General features: G+C 39.8%; 1 protein-coding gene across 13 annotated transcripts in view; it reads right to left on the reverse strand.

The window, feature by feature from the left end:
- LOC108242224 (protein 4.1-like) overlaps window positions 1-23,277 on the reverse strand; it is a 149,250-nt gene that overhangs the window by 9,458 nt on the left and 116,515 nt on the right. For 4 of the 13 annotated variants that reach the window (XM_037975503.1, XM_037975502.1, XM_017426946.3 and 1 more), the window contains 12 exons: window positions 19,712-19,887; window positions 19,034-19,266; window positions 18,582-18,617; window positions 17,491-17,535; window positions 16,359-16,508; window positions 15,233-15,307; window positions 13,578-14,981; window positions 9,770-9,820; window positions 7,911-8,267; window positions 7,411-7,539; window positions 3,798-3,857; window positions 1,557-1,652 (listed from right to left, as the gene is read on the reverse strand). In XM_037975503.1, the coding sequence (XP_037831431.1) occupies window positions 1,557-1,652; window positions 3,798-3,857; window positions 7,411-7,539; window positions 7,911-8,267; window positions 9,770-9,820; window positions 13,578-14,981; window positions 15,233-15,307; window positions 16,359-16,508; window positions 17,491-17,535; window positions 18,582-18,617; window positions 19,034-19,266; window positions 19,712-19,887 (2,812 nt within the window). The remainder of the gene's footprint in view (window positions 1-1,556; window positions 1,653-3,797; window positions 3,858-7,410; window positions 7,540-7,910; window positions 8,268-9,769; window positions 9,821-13,577; window positions 14,982-15,232; window positions 15,308-16,358; window positions 16,509-17,490; window positions 17,536-18,581; window positions 18,618-19,033; window positions 19,267-19,711; window positions 19,888-23,277) is intronic. The other 9 variants (XM_017426948.3, XM_017426949.3, XM_037975505.1 and 6 more) reach the window with 9 other exon arrangements.

A 23,277-nucleotide genomic window follows, 5' to 3' on the forward strand; every position in this document is an offset into this window, starting at 1 on the left:
GTGTTAGACCAAAACTCTCTAATATATTAAACAGATTTTTTGCCCCTCGGTCTTGGGGGCTGTCAACATGAATGTTGAAATCACCGACAATTATTAAACAATCATAATCAATGCATATGAGAGATAGAAGCTCATTCAAGTCCGTGAAGAATTTTTTCTCATATGTTGGGGTTTTGTATAGAGTTAGTGTTAAAGTTCGTTTGTGGCCTTTTACCTCAATTCCAAGATACTCAAAAGACGTGAAATTTCCCAAAGAGATTTTACTACACTTTATGGTATTCTTAAATATTGAAGCCACGCCTCCTCCTTTTTTGTGTTTTCTCTTCTAATTATTTTTGGGTTGGACTAAATATAATCTAAATGTTTTGTAAATGTCTAGATTATATTTAAGTAAATTGTGCAATGATTTGTTTAAAAAATAAAATTAAGTTGAATAACACTGAAAGGGGTTTGAACCTGGGTCTCACATATGGCAGCACATTGCAGCACATTGCAATATCCATTATACCAACTAAGAACACACTGCTGAGCAGATCTTTGCTTGCCCTTATCTAGAAACAATGACATCCCAGGTTTTGCTCCCCCATTTAATTACATGATCAGGTGTGATACATGGTGCTAAAGGTCGTCTTTTAACTTTACTATAAACTTCTCATTAATTATCACCATTGAACCAACAAGTAGATTCTCTTTACCACCATAAAAAAGAATGTTTGACAGCACTCATGTCAATACTCACAACAATAGTAAAAATTCAAGGAACTCAGTGAAGATCTAAGAACAATTTGAAATTAGTTTGAATGTTCAGGAACAACCCAGAAACCACCAAGGGTCAAGCTTATGTTGAATGTTTTTGGGACCCCATTGTCACTTTACACTGTGACACTTACATCACAAGTGACCAAGGAATAGGTGCCTGCTCCAAAGGTGACACCTACAAGATGTACTGAAATTTTGCAGCTTCCCACATGAACAACTCCTCTGGAGAAAGGTTTCATGATTAGACGAGGCAAAAACTGAGATTTTTGACATTACATACAGATGACGACCAAAAGTACACAGCAAAAAAATAGAGGCGGGTCAGAAGATAAGATTGGACTGATTGTATGTGAAAGGACTGCATCAATCTCTGATCTGAACTTGCATGTGAAAACTAAACTAAAGGCAAAAAGTCTTAAAAACATATGCCTGAAGTCAGATAGGGAAAAATGACTAGCAAATGATTTTTGACAAAGTGTTTAAACTTATTTTGTTATACGTGGGTCTTAATTTGTCCAGTAAGATGTAAATTGGGAAAGAGGGGGCAGTACAAATTAAAGCATAGTAGATCTTAGACCATCTCCAAAAATTTGAAGTGGAAGGGAAAATCTCAAATCAAAGATGAAAATAGACACTTTAAAATGTTATATAACAACAGACTCCTTCAGCTTGAAAATCTCTCCTGACTTAAGCACGGAGCTTATTTTATGAGTACTTGTCACAAAATACAGATGTGATGGCGTTGTCTTCAAGTACTTTGGATCAAACTGCAACCACAGAAACAGACTTAGCGTTACCTTGGTAACTTGTGTTGTTGTGGCTGAGGTGATGTTCTCGGGGGTGATGGTCAGTGGGGACACGACAGACTCCCTCCCTTGTGCGCTGGCCTTTACCTACAGCACAATAAATGCAACGTGGTCACAGAAGGACACACAAATTCATACACAACAAAAACTGCTCAGTCAGTCAGGGGGTCTTAGGCTCCCAACTAAAATGTCACAGATCTTATAATCTGACAAAGCTCTTAAACCTGGTTAAACAGAAGCTCAAACAAGTTCACTCAATAAGATTAAAAACATTGAAAACAATTGTGCTTTTGAGTTTGGGAATTCAGGTATAGCCAGCTAGAATGAGCCAGTAATTCAGCTTCTTGTTGGAAACTGAATAGAGCCATTAGGATGCAAAGCAAGCAGCACACTGACTGCTGACTAGGTCACTGCATGTGAAGCTCGCTAATAGAGAGGTTGTTATACAGGGCACCTCTAGCACAATAAGAAATTACTTTGACGTCTTGTCCTATGGAGCCAGCACACAGAGACAGTCGACTCATCAAAGATGAACATCATCATCTCTGTTTGAGGCAAAGCCAGTGTCTCACTTGGCTGCATCAGTTGGAGGCATGTTGGCAATTCAAAATTGTGAAAGAATAGGTGAATTTTCTATTTGCAGTCTCACTGAATTTAGAGTGTTTAAGACTGAACAACCAGTGAAACTTATGGCTGCAATTTGAGGGGCCAATTTTTGTGTTCACGGCTTGTAAAACTGTATTCTAGGGTGTGTACATTATTTTCTTGCTCACTTTTGCACACATAGTACCTGCCTCTGCCTGTTTTGTGTCCACCTTTCACAGATGCCAACTGCGTTTATGATTTCATCTACTTCAGTACACTTTTGAATTAAAGTAAGGCAGATTTGGTTCAGTTTTCAAATCATTATTTTTTAACACTGGCGTGGTCAGAAAAGGACATTTGCAGATTCAGTATCAGATGTTTCTGTCTTGAGGAATTCTAATGCAGGTGTCAAAATATAGCTCTGGTGCTCTTGAGACAGGTTGAAGACATCCATGGGTTTGAGATGCCTGTGATAATTCAGTAACTAGATTGAGTGAAAATGTTTTGAACATGTTCAGAATTCAAGGAACAAGGCTGAAAGCCTCTATGACTCTCGTGAGGAAACTGAGGAACCCCGCAAACATTTTAAGACATTTTTGAGACTATCACGAAAGCTGTTCGCAATTTGCTACCAACAGTCAAACCAAAAATGTTTATAAATGCTGCTCATGTGTTTTCTAAGTTTAGAGGGCTATGGAATATAAAAACTATAAATTGGGGCTCAGTTTCAGCTATTATCACTCCAAATCTTAGCTCAATATCTTGAAAGCTGACCATCTTATAGCCATTTTTGTGTTGGCTAAGCTTGCTTTGCTGTGGCAGCTTTCTTGAATTGGGTTGACTCCAAAAGTTAATCAGCTGCAGATGTACATTGTCAAGGTCGATGGAGAGCAAGAGGAACCAAGAGTGCAGACTCGTAGTTGAAAAAACGAAAATTTTAAACTAACAAAACTAGAAAACAAAAAGTTGACGTGGCAGCAAACAAAGATCAAAATGCAACTAAAGATGAGAAAATGGCATGGCATGGGAACAAGAGCAGTAACAAAAGTGACAACAAGCAATAAACCAGCGAGTGAGTGGATGAATGACCGGGTTTTAAACACAGAGTAATTATGGGAAGTGGGCACAGGTGAGTGATTACAGCAGGTGGAGATGGCCATGACAAATAAACAAGTGCAGACTGAGGGGAGGTGAATACTGACAGTAAAACAAAGACATGAGGAGCAAAATGAAATAAAAAGAAAACATAACCAAAAATACTTAAACTCAGGACACACATGCAGTAATTACTTTCTAAGATTTTAATTTAGATACGTCCATTGCTTTATAAGATATCTGCTAATGCAAAATATTCTCGCTCTGCACTGGACAAATAAAAGACAGTATCATGAAGCAGTCCCTTTAAAAACAGAAAGAATATTCAGAGAAATCTGTCTATTCAAACAACTGCAGCAGCATGTTTTATCTAGATTTATACCCCGAGTTCTCATATCAGGCTGGAACAACACGATGGAAAGAAAGCCCAGTTAACATTTTAGTCACATATTGTTGGTCATTTTAACACCCATTCAGAAGGATGACAAAGGTCAAGGCATAGATCTTTGTTTCTTACAGAGACACACATACACACACTACAAAGACACTTACAGGGGAGCCATTTTCTTTAAGGGCAACAGGAGCTTCCTGGGAGCTGACAGCTCCAGAGTTCTGAAGGAGAGAGAAACGGTTCTGATTAACACTCTTTCACAATAACCAACGGAACGATACACCAACACAAAGGACAAAAAATGATATTGATATTAAAACTACACTAAATATTTATCTTTGCTCTCTACTGTTGTTTTTTTTTTTAATAACTACTTTATCAATATCCAGTACCAACTGTTTTTAAGTTAATATTTTTTTTCTTCTTGCAAAATATGAACTGAAACATAAAAAAAGTTATCCTGAACAATATCAAATTGTGCAGTTTGAAAAAATTTACTCCAGTAGCTTTACAGATATACGGAATGTAAATCTGAAATGCAGGTACGCACTGAATGTAAACAAAGCACTCAGCTGAATTCGCTGAAAACCACGTGGAAGCTTGAATCACATGACTGACCTACATTAGGCTTTCATATAGCCTATGTGGGTACACAAATATGGTGGACAAGCATAGAATCTCACAGAGGACAATTAGGTGGAAATATAAAAGAGAAGCCGCTGCTAACAGTGAAAGAAAACAGAAAGAACTAGTCAGACAAGTGTCAAGCAAAAATATCAGGGATGAAGCAGGAAGGTGAAATGCCATAAAGATAAAGCTCTGCATTCGAACACATGATACTTTTGCAAAATATTCTCTGGACCAGAAAGTCTGTTTAACCTATTTTTAGTCACTTTGGCTCTTTCTGTATATAACAAATGCATGCGGTAGTTGGCAGCTGGTCACAAATTTTGTTTACAAATTATTTATTTGTGGACACATTAACTATCAATATGAGAAAACCACTTCCAGTGTTCCAGGAAAATATTGTGCTTTTTATGGTGTTTTTGTCTGGTCTTCATGACTTTGCAATGAGTACCTTTAAATGCCAGAGGAAATAAATCTATTATAAATAAGCCTGAATATTTTAAAACTATGTTTGCCTTTTCCTGTTGTCTTTGAATACAAACAAATTCAATTGCATGTGTCAAAGACCTTTTAAGGTGGATAAAACTGTTCAGTGTTCATGTGGCCAAAAGGAACCAAAACCTTTTTTGTTGTTTTTTTGGTGAAACAAATTTAGTTTCAGAACAAAGATAATACCACACAAGGACATATCAGATAAATATCAGCCACCACCTTTTGGTTGTTCTCCAATTTGCAGATAGGCTGATGGTCTTCAAGGTGAAACCTGCAGATACTAAACTCAGATTGTGGAAAATATCTGACCATCACTAGAAATGCTGGTTGTTAGGTGCTAAATAATCCACTGCCAACTGTTGTACATATGTTTTTTTTTCCTTTTATCAATATGCCAGAAACAGGGCTGATGAAAGTAAAACTACAACACCAAAGATGTAAAACTAAAACAATAAGCTAAAAAAAAAACAAAATGTTTTTTTCAAACTGAGAGTTTTGTCCAATATGAACCTTATTTCACAATGTGAATATTTGATCATTCTAATTCAAATCTGGATCTATACAGTTTTAATAACAACACCTAAATGTTATGTAGTTGTACTTTTTATGTTGGGACTATGATTCTAAACCTATATTTTGTACTTTAATTTGCCAGTCTTTGTTTTACATTTTATTTTGTGGATTAGGATTTTTGTTGAAGTAAAAATAGTTATTTACAATAAAAAAAATCAGTCAACAAATTAATAGAAACAAAAATAATCAATAGTTGAACTTTAATTAAGAGGTAACTTCAGTGTTAATTTAAAATCTTCTTACATGTGTTGAATAAGTTTCTTTTTGAAATGACATGACTTCATATAGATTGCTTTTATTTTGTGGTTGCCAAAATTATATTATCTGAAAGCAACAGAAACTCTTTGGCGCTCTGTCGACAGCAGAAAGATAATTTAAAGCTTGTTAGTGAAATGTAGACAGCAAAGCAGCAGCTAAACATTAGTGATTTGTCTTCATCTGTTGGCTGTTCAGTGCTGCTGCAGAAATCTTTATCTACCTATAGGTGATAATATTCTCTATTTGCTGCAGATGAACACACACACACACAATTGAGACTTACTTCTTAAAAGTATGATTCAACACTGATGTGACACTTCAAAGGTCCCCTCTCTCTCCATCATTTCCTGATCACATCCACACCATTAGCTGAGTGGTTAAAGAGCCCAGCCATGATTACATTTTAATAAGGCACCTGCAGGACAGCCAGCCTGCACTCATATCTTTGCTCCCGGAGATGAATGGGAGTCGCACCTGCTTTCATCGTTGTCATTAATATACCGTCAATACTTTAATCAACCCTTAATGATGCTATTATAACATCCATTCATACAGAATATAGCTGTTATGTCATCAGGGCCCAGAGAGACAGAAAAAAAGCTTCTTCCCCTAATCAAAAACTTGGAGTTCCACCAAATGATGAATCTCTTTATTACAAGTCTGTTTGGTGTGTGACTAATGGAGCTGATGCTGTGACAATGCACACTGACCTCAATTGCTCTTTACCAGTACTGCTTTTCAGCATTTATGTATAAAACACAGCATAGATCAGTACAAAATAAATCATAACTGTGCAAGTCAACTCCATTTTTTATCACCTGCCACCGAAGATGAAACAATGGTATTGTCCATAATTGTGCCTGTCATGTAAGGAAACAAATTTTAATGAAAGTTTCAGAAAACAATCACAGAATGTACATCTACAAGTGATTACCTTTTGGAGTCATCCCAATTCAAAATGGCTGACAAAGCCAACTAAACATTGGAAATACAATTATAGCTACAACTCTCCAATGTCACAGAACTTGACCTAAAATCTAGCGTGTGAATCATTCACAACAAATACTCTACATCTAGGGCAACATCTTTGCATGAAACTTTGGCATTAAATATAAAGGACAGCTGATGAAAAATAAAAATTGTCTGTATTCTGTTAAGGAAAACAGTAATTTGAATGGCAGAAGTACCAAAAACCCCAAAAATAGACACAATTTAAAAAAATTTAACCATAAACAAAGTACTAGAACTGTGTTTTGAATGAAGTTTACCAAGAGTGATCCAGAATAATAAATAAAAATGAAAGAACTAGCATTTCTTGAAAGAAAGCATATCACCCACAGCCTTCCATGTCGAGAGTTTTAAACTAAGATAATCTTGTGTTGTTAAATGACAGAATTGTAGCTGTTTTGGTCAATTTTTGAGAATAACATTATGTGCAATCTCATGCGATATGGCAAGATGCCACAATCAGAATATGTCTTGATGATGATTCTCAGCTACTATCACATCACATTTTAGCCCAATATCTGTAAATTTTTGTGTTGGCTAATGTGGATTAGTTGTGGCAACCATCTTGAATTGTATCTATTACAAAAGTTAATAGATATACATCCAGTGATTACTTTCTGAAAGTTTTAGTAAAATCTGTCTAGTGGTTCAAGAGATATTTTGCTAACAGACACACAACATCCACACATGCAGAAAACATAGATACAAAAACATTATCGCCCCAGTAGGCATAATTAGAAGGGAATAGCAGATGCAACAGCAGCACAGGGCAGTTTGAACACTTTGTATTCATACATATTTTATTTTTTTGTCTACCTGTGGGGAGACATTTATGATGCTGGGGTGGGCCTCTGATCCATTGGTGTGTGTCTCCGTCCTTGTGTCTGCCCTCTTCAGCTTGTGGGCCACACTCACAGCACTGGCATCTTTTTTTGCCACTGGAGGCTGTAAAAAACCCAAAATGTACATTTAAAGCAAACGGCAGCTGGTTATGTGCTCTTGTTGTTTAAAGTGAAGCAGCTGAACACTTAGCTTGAAAAAAAAAAACAAATGGTAAAATGAAAAATAATCGTTTTATTAAGACATTTTGGTTGGCATTACACAGCAACTGATGACGCAAGAGCAGGGGAATTCAAAATAAAAGTCCAACTCGGAAAAAAAAATACAGTAGAAGAAAAAATTTGAAGAAGAAAATTAAACAAAAAAATCTTACATTTTACAGTTCTAACACACACACACAAATGGCAGCGTTTCTAGCAAGCCGGGGTGAATCCAAAGGATGATGATGATGAAGGATGAGAACAACATCTGTCTACCTCGGGATGCATTCCTTCCTCAGGAAGCCTCTCCTCCATGGGAACCTTGTCCCTGGAGCCCATTAGACGGGCAGAGTAGAATCTGGAGGTCTCTTCAAAGTCCTCCCGTCCCACCTCTGGTAGCTGCCCCCGCTCTGCCAACTCTCCAGACTTAGAGAAGTCCTCCATCCCCGGGTGGAGGTCTGTGATGACAGTGAAGTCCACCTCGGCCTCCAGGCTGGATGTGGAACTGACCGTCATACTGGAGCACTTGCGCTCTATGCCCAGCTGGGTTTCCCTCATACAGACCACCGTGTCCTGGTCCTGTTCCTCCTCTGAGGCCACGCTCGGTTGAGGGCCCCTCTCTCTGAGATCCTTCTGGCCCAGGTACAAACAAAGCATTTCCTCTTTGTTATTACATATCTACAGATGTTTGGATAATGGAGATTGTGTGGAGAATGATCGTTATGTAATGCTTTACTGAAGGAGCTGTATGATACAATGGAGAATCCAAAGTTATTATTCATGCAACATATTGTGATATAAAGTATAAACTAACAAATAAAATAATTAATTAATTAAAAACTAAGAATTCCTTAAAAACATGCATTTGCCCACTGCCTTTTGTGTCAGAGTTTTAAACTCCAATCATCTTGTGATGACAAAAAAACTGTTATGTTTTGGTTAAAGACTGAGTTTAACCAAAGTTCAGGGAATATTGTGATATCTTGCTTGACCTGTTAGCGCTCAGAGTATGTGTTGCAAATGACTCTCAACTACTAGCACACCAAATTTTACCTCAATTTCTGTCCAGTTGACACAGTTACAGCCATGTATGTGCTGGCTAAGGTTGATTAGCTGTGACTCCAACAGTTATTGGCAAAATATTAGGCAAAAATCTGTCATCAGTGTGTCATCAGAGTATGTGTTAAGGATGAATCTTACCTACAACCACCAAATTTCTGCTCAATCTCCGTAAAACTGACTAGGTTATGGAGCTTTTTTGTGTTTTCTAAGGTCAGTCAACTTTAGCAGACAACATAAATTGGACTGCCATCAAATGTTAATCAATTGTAGACATGCATCTAATGATTACTTTCTGCAAGTTTCATTAAAATTTGTCAAGTGGTTCATGAGATATTTTGCTAACAGACGGACAAAGATGACTCCGATAGTTAATGGCAAAGTTTGAAACAGAAACCTCAGTAATCGGTTAGCAGTTGGAGTCCATATTGATGATGACTCTCAGCTATTATCACTTTACATTTTACCTCAATATCTGTAAAATTGACTGAGTTGCAGCCTTTCGTGTTTTCTAAAGTCAGTTGGCTGTGGCAGCCATTTTGAGTTGGGTTGACTACAATCATAATCAGTTGTAGATGCACATCCAATATTTACTTTTTGAGAGTTTCAACAAAATCCAACCAATGGTTCATAAGATTTGTGCTTAACTTAAATAATCAAAGAAACACACATACACGGGAAAAAATGTGTGTGCGTGTTCCTTTGTCTGTTAGCAAAATATCTCATGAACCACTGTGACTATAATGAAACTATTTTAAAGTGACATTCATTAAAATAACCTTCATGAAATTGCTATGTACACTACAATATGCAAGCATTACCAAATCATGAGGGTCTCTGCTTTCAATTCACACATCCATCTGTCATGATAGATGGATAAGGGCTGCAAAATAGTGTGTAGAAAAAACATGTCTCATATTTTACATTTATTGACTTTTTTGAGAAGTCAATAAATAAAAATTGTAGCAGAAAGTTAGCAGGCAAACACATAAACAGAGACTAATGGAAATTCAGAGAGAAAAGCAGACGATGGGTGAGAATGTGGAAATGTACATATTTAGGGGTGGAGGAATAACCTTGAAGTCAGCAAATGGCTCTTCATATATGGCAGGAGTAGAGACAGGCTCCTGCAGGGGGAAGCAGAGGAACAAGCACAGAGAGCAGCTAGAGGTTAGCACAGCTAAAGAGGACTCACGGGCCACCATACACAGAAATCTTTAATTATTCCAGTGCAAATCTAAACTGGGAACCTAGTATACTAAGAAAAACTGTCCTTACATCATTGCTCTAAATAAACCAATAGAATTATTGTTTTATTGTTTAGTTTCTTCTGTACAGTTTTGCAGTCAAATTACTTCTGCATAGTTTGTGCTTTATAAACCATTCACATATCAAAAACATCAGCTTGATTGTGAATAGTGTGCTATGACTTTTGGTTTCTTTAACTTTTATACTTTTCAAAACACTTAACTTTAGTTCAAAGAAATCCCCCCATAGAAATGCTTTGAGATCTCTTCAATTAATTTGGAGCATTTGAAATGCAATTGCTCTGTTTTTGTCTTCTAAAGCTAATTTTAGCTTTTACCTACAGTTTTGCTGTTTTTAGCTTTTAGCTACTGTTTTGCTAATCTTAGCTTTAAGCGAATGTTTTGCTAGTTTTTCTTTTAGCTATAGTTTTGATAGTTTTAGTTTTTATCTATTTCGCTAATTTAAACTTTTAGCTATGGTATTGCTAATTTTTACTTTTAGATACTGTTTTGCTACTTTTAAATTTTTCTTCTGTTTATTCTAATTTTACCTTTTAGATTAGATTTTGCTAATTTTAACTTGTAGCATTAGATTAGCCATTTTTAGCTTTCAGTTACAATTTTGCTGCATTTAGCTGCTAAATACAATTAAGTTAATTTTATCTTTTAGCAAAGTTTTTTTAACTAATTTTGGCTTTTAGTTACGGCTTTGCGATGTTCATTTTGATCTACTGTTGCCAATTTTAGCTTTTATCTTGAGTTTAGCTAAATTTACCTTGTAGTTACAGTTTATCTAATGTTAGCTTTTATCTACACTTTTGCTCACTTTAGCTTTGAGCTACTGTTGTGCTTTTTTATATTTTCACAAATTTCTTGTTTTAGTTTATTACTGTTCTCCTTAATTTGGCTTGTATTCTGTTTGTTTGAGCTTTTGTTTTACTTGTTCTACCTTTGACAATTCACTTTTAGCTCCTTCAACAAATTCCAGCAAAGCCATTCAGCACTCAGCATTCACACTGCATTTTTGCAGAAAATGCAACTATTTACTAGTTACTTTATGATTTATTAGCTTAAACCCAAATTTAGGTGCAAAATTTAGCCCCGTCCAATCTAAGCCTGTTGACTCAGTTTAGGTCCAGTCAGCTTCGAATGGATATGGGCCCAAATTTCAAGCACAGTTTCACATTTACAAAGCATATAGGAAAAAAGCTTGGAGGACAGAAAAGGGATGAGTGCGGTAAAACAGAGCAGTCACAAACATCTGTTGGAAATAGCAGAAGTGGAACAGGAGAACCCTGGAGCGTTTGCTGTGTCAGGTTTTCTGTAAACCAGTTGCCACTGAGTGCTGCAACCAGTGTGACTTCAAGATAAATGACAGAGTAAATTGATTGTCATTCTGTATAAGGCTGTTTTTTTAGTTGGCTTGAATATAGTGTAGCTGTACAGCTTATATTTGGAGAAGGGTGTTTGTGAAAATACACAATTCAGTCATAATTCCTTTCACCCACAATGCTGGAGTTTGTGTTTTGAGGTTGTTTTCTTTTTTCGTTTTCCTCATGGTTGAGTCAGGCCTTAGCCCCCTACTGTTTGGTTAGGTTTTGGCAAAGACCCTGGTTGAGTTACAGTGAAAAATATTATGATAACAAGTTAAAAAGGAAACTTGTTCCACAGCAGCAAACACAAACTTTGTAATAATAAAAGTGAAAATCTTAAACAATCAACCACTCATCATTTTTCTACCAAGATCAGGCTGGTTGCAAAACTTTGCACTTTGGAATTTAAAGAGAATATTCTACGAAAGCCAAAGAAATGTTGGTAAATGTCCAATAAGTGGTGCCTAGATATATTTCAAGGTCTGTGACAAAGACTGGGTCCACATGTTTGAGCAGCATTTTACCACACTGCCTGAGTTCAATCAGATCTCGATGTGATTGTCACACACTGAGAGCTATGCAACACCTCTTCTCATGCCTGTTTAATCCATTACACAGGAGCTCGACTCAGATGAAAAGGTGGAAAAAGATGAAAGCTGTCATATCTATTCTCTTCAAATTCATTCTAGTCTTAAATGTGTGCAAACTCCCCATGATACTAGCTGCAACATGAAAGCAGCAAATCTGACTGAGCTGTTTGTCTGGCTGCTCGCTGCCTGTTGGGGCTTCACAGCAGGGGGTATCAGTGTGCATATATATATATATATATATATATATATTTGTGCCTTCATACCAAGGTGAGGTGTACAGAAATAATTGCTCTAATTTTAATAGGGTTTATTTTTTATTCATGAATGATCAGGGGATATGCATAAATTTAGCTTTACTTAAATGAATTTGAATAATTTTAATATTTATAAGTTTGGGTTAATTTTTCAATCCTTTCTCCACATATCCTGTGCTGCATTTACCTGTGAGTTTTGAGGATGATCGTTCTCTAACAGAGTAGTGCACGGCAGGCAGTTTTTTTTTTTTCTCAGATTGAAGTTATAATATTTTTAATTTTTATTATTATTATTATTATTTTAATTTTTAGTTTTGTGTTTCAAGTTTGAAAATGACATGACATTGTGCAAATAGCTCGTCATGTCTTGTCCGGTGAGTTACATCACTGTAAGGTAGTATCTCACTGGGCTGTGACTAGTTGGCAAACGGCATGAGGGAGTGTCCAGAATGTTTCCCAATGCTCACAGTGGTACCTAACTTCCTTACGTGAGGTATAGAGGTGTGTAGTCATATTGCTTGAGTTCCGAGCATATTTTTCTCAAAATAGTCAGAGTTATGGATCATGTCCCCTACCAGTATTGAACCCAACTAAATTTTATTGCGGGGGTCTCCAACCCATCTCAAAAGAAAAGATAGAGCTGTATTTTGTTGCCTGCTTTTTTCTAACAGAAAACATGTGAGGCGACTGAACAGGTCTAAAAGCCAAGCTGGTGATAAATAGTAATTATTGAAAAATTGGTCCAAATCAGTCTGTCTTCATTTCAAAAGTGTACTCCAGTACATTAAATCATAAGTGTGAGGGTAGGTACCAGTGTGAATACAAAGTGAGCCTTGTGAGTATAATGTGTCGGAGTTGGGCAGCAAAATATTGTGCATGGCCCAGAAAACAACTTTCCGAGATGAGCACATGAAAACAAGTTGTGATTTTCCAAAAATGTGACTGTGCAAAACTGCAGCCACCTGGTTTGCTGGTCCCTTGGTTATAAAAGCTCAGAAATCAATGAGACTGCAACTGAAATTTTTTTAAATTTTCTTTTTTTAAATTTTCAATTTTCAGCCCAGCAAGATACTACCTAAGGTTAGAAAAGGCAAAGACAAGCCAACATGTCATATTCTTTTCTTAATAAACTTTCACAGCCAGTGCGGTGCTGTACAGATTTGCTGAATATTGTGATGTATGCTGAGAGCAATGAGAAGGAATAAACTGAGCACATGTCCAAAGTTTTTAGGCAAACTTTTTGCAAGTAAACAAAGCTGAAGTATTGCTTGACTTCCTCGTCAAATAGACACAAAAAGGTAAGATGGATGAGTGTTTCAGGTCACTGAAAACGTAGAAACAATGAAATATAGCGTGCGAGTGTATCTGAAGCTCATGCTTTGTTTCCAATGACTGAATAGCAGATACCAAGTAGAGTTACCGAGTGTCTCTTCTTGGCTGCATCCAGGCTGTGCTCCCTGCCGGCATTTCGGCTGTTCCGCAGTATCAGTCCAGACTCCCTGGCCTTCTGTGTTTTCACTGGCGGAGCTGGAGGAGCCATTTTGGGAACTGCTGACATTTTTGAGCTGAATTGCTGATTCTCTGTAGAGCCTCTACCAGATACAGAGCTATCATCTGGGTGTTCAGTTTTAGGGAAACCCTGCAGATCTGACGGGGCCGCTGGATGAAATGTTGAGACGTCAGTCCAGTTTAGGTCTGAGTTCCCTTCTGGAGAGCCAACAGACCAGCGGTATTCTCGTTTGATGACACGTGTTGGCTCCTCCTGCCTGGTCTGCTCTCTTTCATCCTTCCCTGCAACGCTCTTTGACCTCTCTGGCTTCAGAGGAACGATCCTGGTGATTTCCGATTGGAAGCTGCTGCCCGACAGTCGATGAAGAGATGTCCTCTGGCCTCTGTCTCCTAAGAAACTTTCAACATCCTCTCCACCAGAGCTACTAATCTTTCTCTCATGTGTCCTGACTTGTCGAAGTTTTACTTCTGCAAGTTCTTTGTTATCGATAAGGCCCTTTCCTCTCACCTTCACCCCACACTCTCCTTTAACAGTGGGAAATGAACTATCATGCTCTATCTTTCCAGGTCCATTTAATGAGCCTAAATCAATACTTGCCATTCCAGCCTGGTCCACCTTTCTCTTCACCTGCTCTCCTTCTTGACTGGAGGCCTCTTTGCCTTCCCCTACTGACAAATCCTCGTTTTGGTTGTCTTTATATACACTGACAAACTGATCCTTTCCTAATCCCTGATCATCTGTTGTGATAAGCTCAGGAGAAGAATCACAATGATTTCCTCGTTTAGGCGTTTTGTCTGAAGTGTTGTCTGAGTCTGAGTCTTCATTTTCCTCACCAGAAGAATTGCTGCTAGCTTTCCTGCTGACAAGCTCTGCGGGCATTCCCAGGTTTAGGCTCTGGGGTCTCCTTTTTTTCCTTGTTTTAGAACCCATCCTTTCCTTGATCTGGTGCGAGCCTGGGGCCACATTGCTGTTTGCCTCAGGGCCTGAGGTTTGAGATGGTTTCCTTTGAGATTCCTCTTGAAAGCAGTCTACATTCTCAGCTAATTGAATCACAGAAGGTCGAGCCTCAGAGCATACGTCTGCCTCTCTGGGTGTTTTTGTTGCTGGCCATTCATCGATATGGCTTTTCGCTTCTTTCTTGTCATACTGTGCCACCTCTTTGTGTAGCATTTTGGCAATGTCTATCTCTTTTTCCAACTCCTTTTTCTCCCACACGGAATCAGATATGTCAGATTTGTTCCTTTCTTCTGCCCTCAAGCCATGGTCTTGTTGAAAAGGTTGCTGCTTTTCAATCAATACCCACTCCTCAGAGCCCTACATGTTGGCATAGATTAAGCACAGTTAGACATGCCAAGCACAACTGCTAGCAAACAATGAATGTCACACAAAGGTTTCCATCCCAACAAAGGGAATAAAAAGTACAGCTGCTGTTTAATGAAGTTTTAGTAAACCCTGGGATTAATAAACTAATGACAGAAAGTAGATATCATGATAAAAGTTGAACTGCACCAACCCATACTGTGATAAATGTTTGATAAGAGAAGGAACAGTGAAAAAAGTGCAACCTCAGGTGAAGTCACCAGAGTCTTCTGGACGAAACCCTCAACAGACAGACTGTTAACAGGGTCCTTTCCCACTTGCTGGCCCCCCAATTAGCCGGCACACAGCACAGGAGAGTTTAAAAGAAAAAGAAACAGCTGTTAGAGCTTAGATGCACACTGAGGAAGTAAATTAGTGAGACACACAATTTCATGCAAAAGCGAGAAAACAGAAAAGTCAGAGAGAACTGGTACACATGTGGCCTTACTGACTAAAAGTGTAGAAATATTTTTCAGAACTTCTATTTAAAAACACACCAACTTGAGTACCTAACAGACTCGGAAACCACATGACCAAATCTGCAGGCATTTAAAAAGCAAACTTTTCTTTCAGACATCACAGAAAGACCAGAGTTTGCTTGGGTTTCATGAAAAGCGTCATGAAACGGGGAGACTTTCCCAACCTTCAACTGTCAGTCACACAACAATGGTCCCACTTCTCTGAAATGAAGGTGTACAGCACATTACAATTTCGTCTGTAGACATTTGACATGGGATGGACATAACCTAACTGCAACAGACTGCGAATGATTTATTGCCTGAAGCAAATTTTGCACAGAAAAGACAAGACTTATCCAATCTAAAGACTCCAATCTCATCAACAATTTTACAGAATTAGATGAACACTTGAGAGATCTTTAGCATGTGTCACTAATCAGCAATCAAAAACACTAATGATCTCTGTTTCAAATGTCTAAATCTGAGTAAATCTCAATTGAATCCTTTCAAGATGCTTCTTTCACTGCTGCTTGTCTGACATCCACAAGTATCTCAGAGATATTTAAATACCTACACCTGGAACTCCTGGGAAAAACTAATTGCACTCCATTACACATGTGACCTAAAAGATTATGCTGATTTACCAGGTTGTTTTATTGAGCATTAAACTCTTTGCAGAGAGACACCTGAGCTATTTTGCTAATCATATTCAATTGCTGTTTTTCTTCTTCTTCTTCTTTTTCAAGTCATTTATTCCTATCACTCATCTGCAGACTCAAAACATGAGAAGTGCATCGCAAACATTTAAACAAACTTTGTGATGTGTAAACAAAAAAGGCCCCTTTTTCAATCTCTTCAACCTGCCCCTACTTACAGCCTTCTTCTCTGGTGTTCCAGTTGGAGAGGTGGAAGACAAACGCTTCTCGCGGTTCATCAGCTTGCTGTTTGGTTCCCTCAGGGCTCTCTTCAGCTCGTTAATGCTGGCCTGGTGTTTCAGCAAGACATCCTGTGATTTATCCGGGAACTGGAAGAGAACACGAGGCATGTGGAAATCGAAGAAGACATTAGGAGTACATCAACATGCTTTTTCAAAGAACTACTCATATTCATACAACATAACTAGGAGATACTGCTGCTTACACTAAAAAGTATGCCGAAAGATTACCTTAAACTTGTGTTCAGTAGAAATTATACACACAGTTGTGTGATGCTACTGATGCAGATAAAACCAAAAATTAATTGTAGTTCCAGCTGAACTGGTTTTAGAAAAACAAATGAATGCCATAATCAAAGCTCATGTTGCAAATTCAATGAACAGAAATATACAGCATTTAATAAATTGTTTGTTGACTAAACTTTGCCTCTAATTAGAGTTTTTGTTTTTTGGAATGATGACAAAGTCAGTGATGGGAGGCTTTCAGCAAGAGCTGTATTTTAATACTTCTTTGAGTCTTGATATTTTCTACTCTGCAACAGTTCTGAGTAAATTGCATTAGGCATCTAAACTATATTTCTCAGCCAATTCTATGGTTTATTGCCAAAAAATTGATTACATTAAAGACACATTAGCAGCAAAAGCCAATGCAGCACAATACAATTCAGCCATGAATCACAATACAGCGTTGTTTAATAAGAGTTTTGATTCAACGCACTGAATTTCGGTGTTAAAATTATAGCTCAGTATTTGGAAAACTGGCCAAATTAGTGTTCTTGATCTTGAATCGAGTTGATCTCAAAAGTTGTGTATGTACATCCAATGATTACTTTCTGTAAATTTCAGTAAAAGTCCTCCAATGGTTTGTGAGATATTTTGGACACACAAACTTCCACACACAAAAACATGCATAAACACAGGCAAAAGGCAGAAACATTATCCTTGCCTTTTGGTAGCAGGCAAGAAATACATCCCTCAATGTCAAAAATATCTACAGATAAACTTTTTTGAAGGCTAACGAAGCAGTAGCATAAAAAGCATCCACAAAACCACTAGGTTTGAGAATGTATACCTCCTTTTTGTGCCGAGGAGTGGTTTCCTGGTCCAACTGAGAGAGCTGAGTTGGGGCAGGAGAACAGGCGTGCAAAAGAAAGTGCAGAGGTGATGAGTGCAGGGTCAGACAGCGCAAGAACAAAGGGGAAGAGTCAGGGAACAAGGTGGGAAGTCAATAAGATGACAGGCAGGCAGACAGAGAAAGAATAGGTCTGACAACTTCAATACAATGAGAAAACAAGCTCTGAAAGTATTCAGAGAAAAACAATTCAAAGTGCACATAGGATCTCATACGAACAATGGCAGACGACAAAATGTGGTAAATGTCAATTGTCTTTTTCAGCCATTCTGTTGTAGTTTAGAAGGATCATTGTCCTGTTGCATGAACTAATTTGGCCCAAGCTTCAGCTGTCGGACAGATGGCCCCACATCTGACTCTAGAATCATTTGGTCTAAAGAGGAGTTTTTGGTCAACTCAGTGACAGCAAGGTGTTCAGGTCCTGTGGCAGCAAATCAGACCCAAATCATCACACTTCCACCACTGTGCACAGTTGGTGTAAGGAGTTGCATGTTGTTTGATTTTTGCTAAGCATACTGCTGTGCATTATGGCCAAACATTTCCACTTTTCTTGTCTGTCAATGGAACATTGTTCCAGAAGCCTTGTGATGTTTTCAGCAACTTTGCAAACCTAAGCATGACTTCTTTTTTAGTATTGATTGAACAAATGCCTGAATGCAAACTGCCATTTTTTTCTGCTTTTATAAAGGTGGTCATACTAATGATGATTAGTTAATCAAGGGACTTAACTAGCAACACTTGTCTGCTTCCTTATTTCAATTGAAGCCTTAAGATTCCTTAATAATGATGTGGTGTTTTTCAGGACTTTCAGGGCTGTATGGACAAGGTAATTTTATGATACACCCTAAAAAGTAAACCTTTAGAGGTAAACAAGAGTGCACTTTTTTCACGTGATTTAATGCCCTGCCCGGATTTTTCAAAGATAACTTTAGTGACAGCCTCATTAACAGACAGACATGCTATGGGAAGATGAGTATTGAGGTAGAGGTACTGTTTCATGATGAACATACAATTGAACGGACACCAAATACCTCCTGTTTATTGTCAACGGGTGAGCCGGCCTCCTCCTTATTGCCAGCAAAAGTTAAGGAATAGAGAAAGATTGTTAGAAATAGAAAGCCAGGCTGAAGTCTGCTTTACTCAGAAGAATGTGAAAGAGTTAAATACTGTAAAGCAGTTAGCATGATTTATGAGGAGGGCAGTGTAGGCATGAAAGCCTGAGTTAATAAGAGTGAAAGGAGAAGAGTTATCAAAAGCTAAATCCACAGCAGCCACTATAAAGTTATGCCCCTGCTGGATAAACCTCAGTTTGACTGAAACCTTGTGCCACACATGTTTACATCATTATTCCTGCACTCCCTGCCATCTCTGCACACCAACATTAGTGCTGCGTTTTCTTCAACTAAAACTCTGAGCTTATAAAGTTTTGACTCAGCATAGTGGGAACTAAAACATTTCAGTTTATAAGACAAGGTTTATTTACCATAATTTCTTTCTTTCTGCTTGGGGTGACGTTACCATCGTGATTTAGCTCCAGGTCTGTCTCCTGGCTCTGCTCCTGGTCCTTGTCTTCTTCGTCCTGCTCCAGACTGGGCTCCAGCTCAGTCTCCTGCTCGTCCACAGATGGACTGCGGAGTCGTCGCTGTTCACTGACGCTGCGGTGGGACAGGATATCGTGGTTCTCACACATGGACGACACCGGCCGTGAGAACTCTGCTATTCAGAAAAGATTTTTTTATACACACAGTATCAACTCAAACTGTATGAAAGAAGTTAGCATTTGATAAAATCCTTTTAAGGGATAGTTTGACATTTTAGGAAAGACTAGATGGTCTGTCTAAAGGTAGAAACTGTATTGTGTTGCACTATTTCTTGGCTGACAGGTGAAGCACACCGTGTTTCCACTGGTACAGATTAAACCTATGACCTGTGAAAGAGATTTCTGTTTATAAGTGCTAATATTTTTTCGACAATCTGGCGATTTTTCCCAAATCCAGTCATCATGTTAAGCATCTAACTTGATCAAAATTTGGCCAAAAAAGCACAACACTGTGCATCCTTTAAACAAATAATCTAAACTTTGAAAGATTCGTTTCTGAGTTGCACTTAAATGTAAACTTAAACATACATCTTTCAGTCCTATCCAGTCAGGTTTACTCACCTCCATCCAAGCTCCTGGACAGCAGGTACCGCTTGCTGGTGGAGCGCTCAAAATGAGGAGCAGGACGGTCAATAAGAGCACTGGCCTGTCGGGTCTGAGCCTGCGTTCTTCCACTGTATCGAAACTTTGAACCCATCACCAAGAAGCCCTTAGGAGGAGGCTCTGGAGATACCAAGCTGTGAAACAAAACCAGCACTTATTATTGCTTCCAAACAAAAACAGCAAGATGAGATTTGCAACTGACCATCAAAGTTAGAAGGTAGACTGTCTATATTATTGACAGAAAGTTCATTCAATGCAATCAAATTTACTCCTAACAACAAATGTGTAATATCCATCCATCCATCCATCTTCTTCCGATTATCCGGGGTCGGGTCGCGAGGGTAGCAGCCTAAGCAGGGAGACCCAGACTTCCCTCTCCCCAGCCACATGGGCCAGCTCCACCGGGGGAATCCCAAGGTGTTCCCAGGCCAGCCAAGAAACATAGTCCCTTTAGCGTGTCCTGGGTCTTCCTTTGGGCCTCCTCCCGGTGGGACGTGCCTCACCAGGGAGGCGTCCAGGAGGCATCCTAATCAAATGCCCGAGCCACCTCAACTGGCTCCTCTTGACGTGGAGAAGCAGCGGCTCTACTCTGAGTCCCTCCCGAATGACTGAGCTTCTCACCCAATCTCTAAGGGAGCCCAGACACCCTGTGGAGAAAACTCATTTCAGCAGCTTGTATTTGCGATCTCGTTCTTTCGGTCACTACCCAAAGCTCGTGACCATAGATGAGGGTAGGAACGTAGATCGACCGGTAAATCGAGAGCTTCGCTTTTTGGCTCAGCTCTCTCTTCACCACAACAGACAGGTACAGCGCCCGCTTCACTGCAGACGCTACACCAATCCGCCTATCGATCTCCCGCTCCATTTTTCCCTCATTCGTGAACAAGACCCCGAGATACTTAAACTCCTCCACTTGGGGCAGGACATCTTCCCCGATCTGGAGAAGGCACTCTACCCTTTTCCAGCTCAAGACCATGGCCTTGGATTTGGAGGCACTGATCCTCATCCCGGCCGTTTCACACTCGGCTGCGAACCGTTCCAGCGAAAGCTGTAGATCGCGGCCCGATGAAGCCAATAGGACCACATCATCTGCAAAAAGCAGAGACGCAATCCAAAGGTCACCAAAACGGATCCCCTCAACACCTTTGGTGCGCCTAGAAATTCTGTCCATAAACGTTATGAACAGAATCGGTGACAAAGGGTCTGCCAATCCAGGGGAACTGCCCCCAATGTCCACGCAATATTGCAGAGTCGCGTTAGCCAACACAACCCTACAACATCCAGAGTCTTAAGGTACTCTGGGTGAATCTCATCCACCCCGGGAGCCTTGCCACCAAGGAGCATTTTAACCACCTCGGTGACCTAAGCACCAGAGATTGGAGAGCCCGACCCGAAGTCCCCAGGCTCCGCCTCTTCAATGGAAGACGTGCCGGTAGGATTGAGGAGGTCTTCAAAGTATTCCGCCCACTGACCCACGACATCCCGAGTCGAGGTCAGCAGCACACCACCCCCACTATAAACACTGTTGGTACTGCACTGCTTTTCCCTCCTGAGACGCCGTATGGTGGACCAGAATCGCCTCAAAGCCGTATGGAAGTCTTTCTCCATGGCCTCTCCGAACTCCTCCCATGCCCGGGTTTTTCCCTCAGTGACCATCCAAGCCGCATTCCGCTTGGACTGGACGCTACCTGTTAGCTGTATCTGGAGTCCCACAGGCCAAGAGGGCCCGATAAGACTCCTTCTTCAGCCTAACAGTGTCAGGAGTAGTGAAGACGAAGGCGAACCCAGAGTGCAGACTCATTTTAAATAAACTAATTTATTTAAATAAAGAAAATAAACAAAACAAAAGCTGACGTGGCAGTTAAACTAAAACAAAGCGGAATAATAACAGGGAGGAACAGAACGACAAAGTAAATCTAAGCAGGAACGGGCTCAGAGCGAATTACCAGGGACAGAGAAACAATGAATCAGCGGTGTGTTGAGGAGATGACCGGGTTTTTAAACACAGGAGGTGATGAGATAAATGGGCACAGGTGAGTGATACAAATTGCTGACAGGTGGAGATGGGTGTGGCAGAGATACAAGTGAGTAACTGAGGAGGAGTGAATAGTAACCGAAAACAAAGGCACGAGTAACAAGAAGTAAACTAAGACAAGAATAACTGAACACAAACAGCAAACATGAAAACAATAAACAGAATGCAAATAACCCAAAGAAAACCCAAAAGCCGGCAGACAGCATCCCTCATCGCCGGTGTCCACCAGTGGGTTCAAGGGTTGCCCCCGCGACAGGCATCAACTACCTTGCGGCCACAGCTCCGATAAGCTGCCTCAACAATGGAGGCACAGAACATGGCCCACTCAGGCTCAATGTCCCCCACCTCCCCCAGAACATGTTCAAAGTTCTCCTGGAGGTGGGAGTTAAAGCTCCACCTAACAGGAGACTCTGTCCAAGACATGCGGCCGCAGATCAGATGAAAAGACAACAAAGTCGATCATTGAACTGCGAGATAGGGTGTCGTGGTGCCAAGAGCACCATGACAAGCACATAAGTCCAACAAAAGAACACTGCTCGGGTTCAGATCAGGGGAGCCGTTCCTCCCAACCACACCCCTCCAGGTCTCACTGTCATTGCCTACGTGAGCGTTGAAGTCCCCCAGTAGAACAAGGGAGTCCCCAGGAGGGGCACTCTCCAGTAACCCCTCCAAGGACTCCAAAAAGGGTGGGTAATCTGAACTGCTGTTCGGCCCATAAGCGCAAACAACAGTCAGGACCCATCCCCCCACACGTAGGCGGAGGGAGGCTACACTCTCATTCACCGGGGTAAACCCCAACGTACAGGCACCAATATGGGGAGCAACAAGTATGCCCACTCCTGCTCAGCGCCTCTCACCGGGGACATCTCCAGAGTGGAAGAGTGTCCAACACCTCTCAAGGAGACTGGTTCCAGAGCCAGAACTGTGCGTTGAGGTGAGCCCAACTACACTCCTGATCAAAATCTTAAGACCAGTCAAAAAATTGCAAGAATTTGCATTTTACACTATTGGAGCTTAAGAAGGTTCTAAGAAGAGCTTCACAATGTTAAAAGAAGAAATCAGTGCAAGAGACAAGAACTTTTGAGCAGGGAATTAATTGAAAACTGCGTTTACACTCAAACATGATTTTTTTCAGCTGATCAAAAGTTTAAGACCATAGCTCAAAAGAAACAGAAAACCCCCCTAAAACAGAAATCAGTGTCAAAAAAAAGGACTAAGTAATGAGTAGCTCCACCAATCTTGTTGATGACTTCAAACAATCGTTTAGGCATGCTTGATGCCAGTGTTTCCAGGAGGCTAGTGGGAACATTGCTCCAAGTGTTGAAGATGGCTTCATGAAGGGCATCCACTGCCTGGAACTGATGTCCATTTTTGTAAACTTCCTTTGCCATCCATCCCCAAATATTCTCAATTGGGTTTAGATCCGGGGAACATGCAGGATGGTCCAAAAGAGTGATGTTATTCTCTTGGAAGAACTCCTTTGTCAGGC

The sequence above is a fragment of the Kryptolebias marmoratus genome, linkage group LG4 (genome assembly GCF_001649575.2).
Source record: "Kryptolebias marmoratus isolate JLee-2015 linkage group LG4, ASM164957v2, whole genome shotgun sequence".
NCBI lineage: Eukaryota > Metazoa > Chordata > Actinopteri > Cyprinodontiformes > Rivulidae > Kryptolebias > Kryptolebias marmoratus.